The 12,934-nt window shown below is 46.2% G+C and overlaps 1 protein-coding gene across 1 annotated transcript in view; it reads right to left on the bottom strand.

Annotated features, from left to right (window-relative positions):
* Positions 1-12,707, bottom strand: part of MAPK8IP2 (mitogen-activated protein kinase 8 interacting protein 2) — a 112,116-nt gene extending 99,409 nt beyond the window's left edge. The window contains exon 1 of the mRNA XM_077264295.1: positions 12,174-12,707. Within this exon, the coding sequence (XP_077120410.1) occupies positions 12,174-12,238 (65 nt within the window). The 5' untranslated portion in view covers positions 12,239-12,707. The remainder of the gene's footprint in view (positions 1-12,173) is intronic.
* Between the last annotated feature and the right edge of the window lie 227 nt (positions 12,708-12,934).

The following is a 12,934-nucleotide window of genomic DNA, read 5'->3' as shown; positions in this document are numbered from 1 at the left end:
ACTGTCACCACACGTACCAGAGACAATGACGTGTGAAACCGGCCTTACCATCAGTTATTTTTCTTGGCAAAAACAAAAACGTTTCCAAGCTTCTGGCACCCTACCTATTAGGCTGGTTTCACACGTCCTGATATTTCCAGTACCGGAAAAACCAGTACTGGAAATATCCGTGTCCGTGTGTGTACTACGTGTGGCAACCATGTGCCACCCGTGTGCTGCATCAGTACCACACAGACAGCCGCCGGGGGAAGAAGCGCTACAGTAATCGCTGTTCCACGGTGGCTGGTGCTGAAGCCGGCTCTCATCATTCTCCCCAGCTCTGCCGGCGAGCAGAGGAGAATGATGAGCGTTATATTAAAGTCCGAATGACAGCAGGTGGGGGCTTTTGGGATGGTTATCCCCATCATCTGACACCTGCTGCCGCTCATAACAGTGACAGTAGGTGCGGATGATCAGGGTATTCCACAGCCGCCGGCTGCGATTCATTTATTTCCGAACAATGAAAAACCCGACGTGGGTTCCCCCTATTTTATTAACCAACTAGACAAAACTTACAGCTGGGGGCGGCAACCCTCAGCTTTCAGCTTCTGCGAGGTTGGTTATCAAGAATAGAGGGGTCACCAAGCGTTTTTTTTAATTATTTGAATAATTTAAAAACGGCATGGGGTCCACCCATTTTTGACAACCAGCCTTGCTAAAGCTCACAGCTGGGGGCTGCTATTTTCAGACTGGTAAGGGGCCATTGATATAGGCCGCCCCTAAAAACAGCAGCCCGCAGCTGTCCAGAAAAGGCGCATCTATTAGATGCACCTTTTCTGGTGCTTTGCCAGGCTCTTTCCACTTGCTCTGTAGCGGTGGCAAGTGGGGTAATATTTCTGGGGTTGATGTCACCTTTTAGGTGACATCAAGCCCACGGCGTAGTAATGGAGAGGCATCTATAAGACACCTCTCCATTACTAATCCTATAGTTGTAATGTTAATTAAAGACACGACCAGAATAAAGTCTTTTATTTGAAAAAATTACACAGACACCTTTAGGCTATGTGCACACGTAGGAAATGTGGTGCAGAATTTTCTGCACTAAATCTGCATCTCCTGGCAGAATCCGCAGGTGCGTTTTTTTATGCGTTTTTTATGCGTTTTTTGTGCAGTTTTTGTGCAGATTTTACCACTGCAGATTTCTATTAATGGAGGGGTGCAGAAACGCACAAAAGAAGTGACATGCACTGCGCAGATTTTTCTGCACCATGTGCACAGCTTTTCTTTTTTCACATTGATTTACATTGTACTGTAAATCACAGTGCAGTTCTGCAGCGTTTCTGCAGCAGAAAAATCTGCTGCAGTTCTGCACCAATACTGCACTAAATCTGCATCGTGTGCACATACCCTTAACGTTCTAAATTAAACCATACTTACTGCAACACCTAATTCCCCGACGCCCTTGATCTCCTGTAATAAACATAAAATAATAAACCAACAATATACCATACCTGTCCGTCATCGTGTCCCACGCTGTAATCCAAGTCTAGGGGCTAATTAGTTTTCAACCAGGACGGTGCCAAGATGCAACCATCTCGGCTGAAAAACACTGGTGAATGAGCTGCAGAGAGCGCAGCATCATTCTTCAGCGGTGACATCATCACGACCGGCCTGAACTGAGGTGACCTCTGGACCGTGGGAAAAAGCCGGTGATGATGTCACTGCTGGGGAATGATCCTGCACTCCCTGCTGCTCACTCATCAGTGGTTTTCAGCCGGGATGGTCGCATCTTGCCAGCATCCTGGTTGAAAACTATTTAGCCCCCAGACTTGGATTACAGCGCTTATAGTAGAGCTTCTACCCTGCAGCCGTCCGTGTCACACAGAGGACATCACAGTGTGTTCTCCGTGTGCACATGTGCTGGACGTTTTACCGTCCGTGCTGACGGCAAAAACGGACATGTCAGCATGTTTTGCTAACGGACACACAGTCTGTGGAAACACACTGACATGTGCACAGACCCATTCATTTGAATGGGTCTACGTGTGTACGAGTCTCCAGTATGTGTGAAAACTGTCACCACACGTACTGGAAACACGGATGTGTGGAAGGGGCCTTAGATAGTGAAAAATGGATACACTAGGAAATAAGATGGATTGAAACTGTGCGTGGTTTTACTCACTGACCCATTAACTTAAAAGAGATTTAATGAGTCTACAAAAAACATGTGAACAAAAAAAATTGAAGAAAGAAAGGATAAAATATATACGTGAAAAACGGATGTGTGAATGACGTCTTAGTCTTGCGCAACCAATATATTCCTATGTAAACTGCACAGATTTTATATTGGCACAATTTTTCGATGGCTTGAAAGAAAGAAAAAAAAGAAATATTTTTGAAAAAGTCACATAATGCGATATGAGTGATACACAATATTCTTTGGGCATGCAGTATTAAAGAGAATCTATCAGTAGATTGACCCTCCAAAGTCGTCTACATGGACATGCAGGTGATAGGAAAGTGAATAAAATGATAACTTGATATCTATGATCCAATGTCTTATTCCAGAAAAATCTATTTTTTTAATAAGTAAATGAGCCATTTTAAAAATTAAATTAGGCGCTACCTCCAGCAAAATGACGGTGGCACCGCCTGCGCAGTAGCATCTATCTCTTACCAATGGCGGCGCATGTGCAGAAGCAGCTATCTCTTACCGATAGATGCTACTGCACTTGTGCCGCCATCATGGTAGACATGACCCTACAGGTTTTTTCCCCATGAAAGACAGTTCCAGCTCTCCCCAGGGGATGTTTTCCTGCCCAACTACTAATGCTCACAAGAATGTAACACTGGAAACCTTGTTATTTATTTTTTCCTTATTATTTCGTTGTTGTTGTAAACAAATTTGTCTCTCAGGCTGCAGTTTTCTTATAGACTGCAGCATGTTTTACTCCAGCGGTTCCTTGTATTTTACCCTCAATCTATACAAGTCTTATGTGGCCTGCTGCAAAATTACTGCAGACCACTTATATTGCTATGTTTTATGGTTAGAAGTGTGCTTCTATTGCTGTGCAGTATTTGACAAACATCACATTTATCATTTTATCTGCCGAAAGCTCACATTTAGGCTGGCTGCAGACAAGTGTAAGAACAATCGTGAAAACTTTACTGTTTTTTGATCCGTGTATCTGTTTTTTTCATATACAGCTTTCTAGGTTTAACATAGAATTGTATCTGCAAAAATCAGATCGCACTCAGATGTTTTGGGGTTTTTTATGGACCCATAAACTTGAATGTGTGAGTCTCATCTCAGGTCTAAGGGGTAACGTTTCTCCTTGCAGAGAGAGACATAGTGGCTCTGGCATGCCAAGATAAGGAGAAGCAGAGCCCGCATGTCACTCTCCACAAGGAGAAATGTTACCCATAGACCTCAGTCCAGAGTCTCTCACCTAGCCAAATCAGTTCTCATACTTTGCACTGACGAGGGGCAATACCCCGAAACACTGTGTTTGTAAACTGAGATTCTGATTTAACTTTTATCTTAAGTCATATTGCAAGGCTCGCTAAAGGGTCGATAGTGACTTGTAGGATCGCTACTTCCAACAGGTGGCGCTATAGAATTCAAGTCCTCTTCCTCTCTATGAAGAGGCAATTTGCATCTTGAGTCCCATCTGAAACTCGGAGGAAAGTAGTGCATGCTGTGATTATTTTTCTCACGGATAGATGGACAAAGAAGAGAATTGTTCATCTGAAAAGCACTATTGAATAACATGGGTCAGTGCGCTATCTGATCGCACACGTCCCATTTCTACGCTCGTCTGCATGAGCCTTTTGTCTCATCAGTCCACAGGGCCTCTCACATGACATCACAGCTTCCCACTTTTGGGAAGCCTATGTGATAGGCTAAGGTGAGATTCACAGAACCATGTCATGTCTATTTTTACATCAGTGCAAAACAATTTTTTTTTGTGTCATCTGCTTTGCCTCTGTGTTGCATCATCCGTTTTAAAAAACTGAAGCAGGTTGACTGTCTGCACTTTTATTTATCTACTAGCACCACTCCAGCATATTGGGTTTTTTTCACCAGCACTGGAGTGGTGCTACTAAACTAGGTCCCTGCCCCGTTGCCTGCTGCCAGTGGCGTATCCAGGGGGGGCAGCCGGGGCATGTGCCCCGGGCGCAGCCGACAGGGGGGAGCCAGCGGGCTGCCTGATGATGCCTCCAAGGAGGGGGTTGGCAGGTCCAGGGAGCGGGGGCTGTCTTATTATACTCACCTACTCCTGGCGCGGTCCCTGCAGGTCCCTGGTTCCCCGGCTTCTTCCTGTACTGAGCGGTCACATGGTACCGTCATTACAGTAATGAATATGCGGCTCCACCTCCCATAGGGGTGGAGCCGCATATTCATTACTGTAATGAGCAGTAATGGTGACCGCTCAGTGCAGGAAGAAGCAGCAGCGCCGGGGAAGCAGGGACTGCACCGCGCCAGGAGCAGGTGAGTATACGGGGAGGGGAGCGCTGCGCGATATTCACCTGCTCCTCGTTCCAGCCGCCGGTCCATCTTCTGCAGTGACGCTGAGGTCAGAGGGCACGATGACGTAGTTAGTGCGCGCCCTCTGCCTAAACGTCAGTGCAGAGGAGGCGGAAGATAGAGCGGCGGCTGGAACGAAGTCAGGTGAATATTGAAAGTGCGGGGGCCTGAGCGACGGAGAGGTGAGTATGTGATTTTTTTTTTTTTTTTTATAACAGTAACAGCAAATGGGACAAATATCTGTATGGGGCATCTTATGGGGCCATAACATTTGTGCAGCACTATATGGGGGCCATAATGTTTGTGCAGCACTATATGGGGCCATAATGTTTGTGCAGCACTATATGGGGGCCATAATGTTTGTGCAGCACTATATGGGGGCCATAATGTTTGTGCAGCATTATATGGGGGCCATAATGTTTGTGCAGCACTATATGGGGGCCATAAACTTTGTGCAGCACTATATGGGGCCATAATGTTTGTGCAGCACTATATGGGGGCCATAATGTTTGTGCAGCACTATATGGGAGCCATAATGTTTGTGCAGCACTATATGGGGGCCATAATGTTTGTGCAGCACTATATGGGGCCATAACGTTTGTGCAGCACTATATGGGGGCCATAACCTTTGTGCAGCAATATATGGGGCCAAATGTTTGTGCAGCACTATATGGGGCCATAATGTTTGTGCAGCACTATATGGAGGCCATAATGTTTGTGCAGCACTATATGGGGGCCATAACGTTTGTACAGCACTATATGGGGGCCATAACGTTTGTGCAGCACTATATGGAGGCCATAATGTTTGTGCTGCACTATATGGGGGCCATAATGTTTGTGCAGCACTATATGGGGGCCATAATGTTTGTGCAGCACTATATGGGGCCACAATGTTTGTGCAGCACTATATGGGGGCCATAATGTTTGTGCAGCACTATATGGGGGCCATAATGTTTGTGCAGCACTATATGGGGGCCATAATGTTTGTGCAGCACTATATGGGGGCCATAATGTTTGTGCAGCACTATATGGGGCCATAATGTTTGTGCAGCACTATATGGGGGCCATAATGTTTGTGCAGCACTATATGGGGGCCATAATGTTTGTGCAGCATTATATGGGGGCCATAATGTTTGTGCAGCACTATATGGGGGCCATAAACTTTGTGCAGCACTATATGGGGCCATAATGTTTGTGCAGCACTATATGGGGGCCATAATGTTTGTGCAGCACTATATGGGAGCCATAATGTTTGTGCAGCACTATATGGGGGCCATAATGTTTGTGCAGCACTATATGGGGCCATAACGTTTGTGCAGCACTATATGGGGGCCATAACCTTTGTGCAGCAATATATGGGGCCAAATGTTTGTGCAGCACTATATGGGGCCATAATGTTTGTGCAGCACTATATGGGGCCATAACGTTTGTGCAGCACTATATGGGGGCCATAACCTTTGTGCAGCACTATAACGGGGCAAGTGTCTGTATGGAGCATCTATGGGGCCATAACATTTGTGCAGCACTATAACGGGGCAAGTGTCAGTATGGAGCATCTTATGGGGTCATAATGTCTGTGCAGCACTATATGGGGTAAGTGTCTGTATAGAGCATCTTATGGGGCCATAATCAACGTTTCTGCAGCACTATATTGGGCAAATGTGTCTATGGAGCATCTTATGGGGCCATTATTAACCTTTATGCAGGATTATATGGGGCTCCTGATTCAATATGGATATTCAAAAACACTTAACCTACTGATGTCTCAATTAATTTTACTTTTATTGGTATCTATTTTAACATTATGGAGATTCAAGAATGTACCTTGGCTTCTTCATACAATTTCAATAGAGTTAAGGTTCAAATGGGGGAGGGTTTGGGGGGGGGGCGCCAAACTGATCCTTTGCCCCGGGTGCTGGAAAGGCTAGATACACCTCTGCCTGCTGCTATCTTCCCCTTTTTTCCGCTCTGGTTAAGTTGTGACCTCCTGATCGCCCAGCAAACACTGGAGTGATCTAGTAAGTCACAAACTGCCAAAAACCAAAGATAGCAACAGCAAAAGAAGGTGAAGATGGTGGCAGGTAAGTATCAGACTAGTGGCAGGGGCCTTAGATTAGTAGCACCACTCCAGCACTGCAATAACAAAAATGCTGGAGTAGTGCTTTAATTGGTAAATGGCATAATGAGCAAAAAAAATCAAAACACCAGAATTATTTTTTGGGCACCGCAACATGGCAATAAAAGAAGATTAAAACATTGTATCTACCCCAAAATAGTATCAATAAAAACATCAGCAAAAAAATAAGCCCTCACCCAGCCCCAGATCATGAAAAATGAATACGCTACAGGTCTTGGAAAATGGACCCATTTTTTATTTTCTTTCCAAACTTTGGATTTTTGTTTCACCGCTTAGATAAAAAAGAACCTATACTATATGTCTGCGAACTCGTAATGACCTGGAGAATCATAATGGCAGGTCAGTTTTAGCATTTGATGACAATGGTAAAAAAAAAAAAACGATTGCGGAGTTGCACTTTTTTGTTCACTGCACTTGGAATTTTTCCCCAATTTCCAGTACATTGCATGGACACGGGATGTGTGAATATAGTCCAAGTGGCAGTTGTACCTTCCAGATACAGATGTATTATACAACAATTACGTTACATAACAAAAGGGATCATCATTTATCTGCTTATGTGAATTCTAAAACTATTTGTCAATTCTTGGGTTGATTTAAATCGTTCATAGTAAGGGTGCAGTCAGATGACGGTATAAATCGGACCAGAGATCGAAACGCAGTGCACGGACTAGCCAGCGGCTCTCCTGACCGGACTGTGACAGCTTCATATACAGTGGGGCAAAAAAGTATTTAGTCAGTCAGCAATAGTGCAAGTTCCACCACTTAAAAAGATGAGAGGCGTCTGTAATTTACATCATAGGTAGACCTCAACTATGGGAGACAAACTGAGAAAAAAAAAATCCAGAAAATCACATTGTCTGTTTTTTTATCATTTTATTTGCATATTATGGTGGAAAATAAGTATTTGGTCAGAAACAAAATTTCATCTCAATACTTTGTAATATATCCTTTGTTGGCAATGACAGAGGTCAAACGTTTTCTGTAAGTCTTCACAAGGTTTCCACACACTGTTGTTGGTATGTTGGCCCATTCCTCCATGCAGATCTCCTCTAGAGCAGTGATGTTTTTGGCTTTTCGCTTGGCAACACGGACTTTCAACTCCCTCCAAAGGTTTTCTATAGGGTTGAGATCTGGAGACTGGCTAGGCCACTCCAGGACCTTGAAATGCTTCTTACGAAGCCACTCCTTCGTTGCCCTGGTGGCGTGCTTTGGATCATTGTCATGTTGAAAGACCCAGCCACGTTTCATCTTCAATGCCCTTGCTGATGGAAGGAGGTTTGCACTCAAAATCTCACGATACATGGCCCCATTCATTCTTTCATGTACCCGGATCAGTCGTCCTGGCCCCTTTGCAGAGAAAAAGCCCCAAAGCATGATGTTTCCACCACCATGCTTTACAGTAGGTATGGTGTTTGATGGATGCAACTCAGTATTCTTTTTCCTCCAAACACGACAAGTTGTGTTTCTACCAAACAGTTCCAGTTTGGTTTCATCAGACCATAGGACATTCTCCCAAAACTCCTCTGGATCATCCAAATGCTCTCTAGCAAACTTCAGACGGGCCCGGACATGTACTGGCTTAAGCAGTGGGACACGTCTGGCACTGCAGGATCTGAGTCCATGGTGGCGTAGTGTGTTACTTATGGTAGGCCTTGTTACATTGGTCCCAGCTCTCTGCAGTTCATTCACTAGGTCCCCCCGCGTGGTTCTGGGATTTTTGCTCACCGTTCTTGTGATCATTCTGACCCCACGGGGTGGGATTTTGCGTGGAGCCCCAGATCGAGGGAGATTATCAGTGGTCTTGAATGTCTTCCATTTTCTAATTATTGCTCCCACTGTTGATTTCTTCACTCCAAGCTGGTTGGCTATTGCAGATTCAGTCTTCCCAGCCTGGTGCAGGGCTACAATTTTGTTTCTGGTGTCCTTTGACAGCTCTTTGGTCTTCACCATAGTGGAGTTTGGAGTCAGACTGTTTGAGGGTGTGCACAGGTGTCTTTTTATACTGATAACAAGTTTAAACAGGTGCCATTACTACAGGTAATGAGTGGAGGAAAGAGGAGACTCTTAAAGAAGAAGTTACAGGTCTGTGAGAGCCAGAAATCTTGATTGTTTGTTTCTGACCAAATACTTATTTTCCACCATAATATGCAAATAAAATGATAAAAAAACAGACAATGTGATTTTCTGGATTTTTTTTTCTCAGTTTGTCTCCCATAGTTGAGGTCTTACCTATGATGTAAATTACAGACGCCTCTCATCTTTTTAAGTGGTGGAACTTGCACTATTGCTGACTGACTAAATACTTTTTTGCCCCACTGTATTTCTATGTAGCTGTCACACCAGCCAGTCTGTGCTCCATACAATTTATACAGCCATTTGACTGTAACCGAATAAAAATAAATAGTTTAAGAATTTCATCAACTGTTTTAATAAACTTAAAGATTATTTATACCACTATTATAGATTTATGAAAAAATAAATACCGTACATAAATTAAAATTACAATTACTCTGTATCAAAACCCACTATGATTTAGGTGTTCCAACATATTATTGAAAAAATTGAAGACAACAATTGCTATTAGATATTATTAATTATAAGCTAATACATACTAACATAATTTTACACAGCTGAAGATTAAGGGGTGGCGGGGTAGCTTTAAAGGGAACCCGTCAGCAGGATTGTGCACAGTAAACTACATACAGTGTCAGGTCGGCGCCGTTATACTGATTATAATGATACCTTGGCTGAAGAAATCTGTCTTGTGGTTGTTGTTTAATCCTGTTTTTTAATTTTGAGTTAATGATATGCCCGTATATAATGAATATTATATATACAGTATATATTGAAAAAAACAAAAACCCTTCAGCAGCAGGTGACAGCCATGGCACCTGCGCTGCAGCATAATCGCAAATATACTGTGCACACAATTAATATGTTTGAGGTTCACCTATTTAAAAAAAAAAAACATTTGAAAATGACATCCACCGCGCCTGCGCAGGAGCAGCTATCGGTGTATATAGAGGTGATCCGATAGCTGCTACTGCACATGTGACGGCGGAGCCATCTTACTAGAGGGAAAAAAAAAATCCTCCTCCAAGATGGCGCCACTGGCGCCTGTGCAGTAGCCGCTATCGGCAATTGCCAACAGCCGCTATTGCGCAGGTGCCATCTTGCTAGAGAAGAGAAGAAAAACATTTCCTCCTCCAAGATGGCACCGCCGACACATGCGCAGTAGCAGCTATTGGATCTCTACACACACCGATAGCTGCTACTGCGCAGGTGCTGCGGACGCCATTTTCAAATAGATTTTTGTTATATATCAGGATAACCTCAAACATATTAATTATATACACAGCACACATGCGATTAACCTGCAGAACAGGTGCCACGGCTGTCACCGGCCTGCAGACAGGTTTTGTTTTGTTTTTTTTCAATATGTATATATAATATTCATTATGCAGAATAGGGGGCAGGTCAGTGAGGGATCAGTCACCTGTCAGAAGCCATACAGATGAGTACCTGATCAGAGCACCACATGAAGACCTCCACAGGCCGCCCGGAACGCGAGCGTATCATTACATCAAAACTGAAAATAGAGAGTAAACAACAACCACAAGACAGATTTCATCAGCCAACGTATCATTAATCAGTATAACGGCGCCGACCTGACACTGTCTGTAGGTTACTGTGCCCAATCCTGCTGACAGGTTCCCTTTAAAGGTAATAATAATACATTTTATTTCTACATCACCAACATAGTCTGCAGCGCTTTATTCCAAGTTCAGGCAGATCACACAGCCTTGATAGCTAACATAAAACATTTTAAAATAAGTTCAAAACATACCGAAACTTTAATAAAAGTCCAACATTAAAATGTATGACTCAACTTATCAAATAAGAAATAAAGATGAAAGTTTTTAGCTGAATCAGTAACTTTTCTGTGGAGATATTAGCGCCTTACAGCTCAAGAACAGCTTTATACTGAAATATGCGACTAATCAGAGCGTGGTGACGTCAGTGTCGGCACATGGAAGCACGGACTGTCTGCTATGTGTGGTCCAGGCCCAGCGCATTGGGCAGATAACTGCAGCAGCCATGGCCCTGAACTGGTTACTGGCCAACAGGCAGACATTACTTAGGGCTGTCCCACACGTCCAGATAATTCCGGTACCGGAATAAATCGGTACCGGAGTTATCCGTGTCCGTGTGCCTGGGAACTCACGGAGGCCATACGTGCGGCACACGTGTGCCGCCCGTATGGCGAGTGGGTACCACACGGAGCGTGTGGTTCCCACTCTGCATGGTGCTGAAGCTGCGATTCATATCTTCCCTGCAGCAACGTTTGCTGTAGAGAAAATATGAAGAATAGTGTTTAAAATAAAGATCTATGTGTCCGGTGCCCCCCCACCCCCTGTGCGCCCCCCCGCTGGTCAGAAAATACTTACCCGCTCCCTCGCTGCTTCCTGGTCTGGCCGCGGCTTCTCCTGCATGCAGTCACGTGGGGCCGATCATTTACAGTCATGAATATGTGGCTCCACCTCCCATAGGGGCGGAGCCGACTATTCATGATTGTAAATGATCGGCCCCACGTGACCGCATACAGTAGGAGGCGCGGCCAGACCAGGAAGGAGCGAGGGAGCGGGTAAGTATTTTCTGACCAGCGGGGGGGCGCACAGGGGGTGGGGGGGCGCACAGGGGGTGGGGGGGCGCCGGACACATGGATCTTTATTTTTAACACTATTCTTCATATTTTCTCTATAGCAAACGCTGCTACAGGGAAGATATGAATACCGGCTTCAGCACCATGTGGGGGGGACAGCGCTTACTGTAGCGCTGTCTCCTGCACGCACACGGACCCCAGACGGAGAATGTCCGTGTGAGGTCCGTGTTTTACGCGGACCCATTGACTCTATTGGGTCCGTGTAAAACGTGCGCTCCCACGAACACTGACATGTCTCCGTGTTTGGCACACGGAGACACGGTCCGCAAAAAATCAATGACATCTGAACTGATGCATTGATTTTTATGGGTCTACGTGTGTCAGTGTCTCCGGTACGTGAGGAAACTGTCACCTCACGTACCGGAATCACTGACGTGTGAAACCGGCCTAAGATTTACCGCGTTCTCAGCAAAAGGACAAATACACTATACACACAGTATATATTTATGTCATGTAGATAGAGGATAGATATAGGATAGATAGATAGATAGATAGATAGATAGATAGATAGATAGATAGATAATGGATAGATGCTATGTGGGAGCGCAGGACCCCGGCACCAGGGACCCCCTGCCCTGGGCACATGTGCAGGGTCACACAGGCTTTCCCCAGCTCTGCCCCTGACTGTGTGCCCGGGGCCCTGGTTGTTTAGGTGCCAGTGTCTACAATGTCTGGCCCGAGTCCCCGTGCAGTCACTGTACCATGGAGGGCAGCCATGTCACGGGATGCAGCCACTGGTCCATGGCCAGCCCCCCAGCAGACCGATGCCCCCACACTACGCCATGCCAGAAGCCGGCTCTCACCTGCAGCCCGGGGGGGAGAGGGAGTGGAAGGTGGAGAGAGAAAACATCTCAGCCCGATCCGCCATCTTCAGCCCGAGAGGAGCTGGGGTGAGCGCGGCTCGTACACTGACACACCCTGGGGACGAGGAGAGCCCGGCGGGCGGCAGAGGCCTGAGGAGGACGAGCGGGGCAGCGCCCAGCGACAGCTCTGCGGAGGAGTCACAGCAGAGGCGCCATCTCCCTCCTCTCTCCCGCCGCCCAGCACGCTCTGCTCCGGAGGATGGCCGCCGTCTCTTCGCCTCTCAGATCGCGATGGCTCCGCTGCGGTTCGATGCAGTCACATCCAGGAGAGACTGCACAAGCTGGTAACCAATGCACAGAGTGGGGGAGGGGAGGCAGGGAAGGAGGAGGATGGATGGAGGAGCGCCCAGTGATGGAGAGGAGCTGTCCGCCGCCCTGTGGTGCTGAACCTGCTGTCCGAGCATGCGCAGCTCCACGAGCCGTACACAGGCTGCCCCGGGGATATCTGCGCCACACGCTCCCGGCAGCGGGAACAACGGGCACAGGGTTGAGCGGCACTGACGTCACCTCACAGCTCACAGCCTAGGAAAACACCTAATCCCCTGCTCTGGGATTTTTGCTGCATAGATTAACAATAACCCGGCATATAACATAAGCCCAGAGCCAGCTGCTGGGAGGCCGGCCAGTGCTACAGCATAGGGGGCTCTGCACCCTGGGGTAACAGTGACCACTGCTGGGATCATTACTGGGGTGGTCACAGC

The sequence above is a fragment of the Ranitomeya variabilis genome, chromosome 5 (assembly GCF_051348905.1).
Source record: "Ranitomeya variabilis isolate aRanVar5 chromosome 5, aRanVar5.hap1, whole genome shotgun sequence".
NCBI classification, from domain to species: Eukaryota; Metazoa; Chordata; class Amphibia; order Anura; family Dendrobatidae; genus Ranitomeya; species Ranitomeya variabilis.
This window is presented reverse-complemented; position numbering and strand designations above follow the sequence as displayed.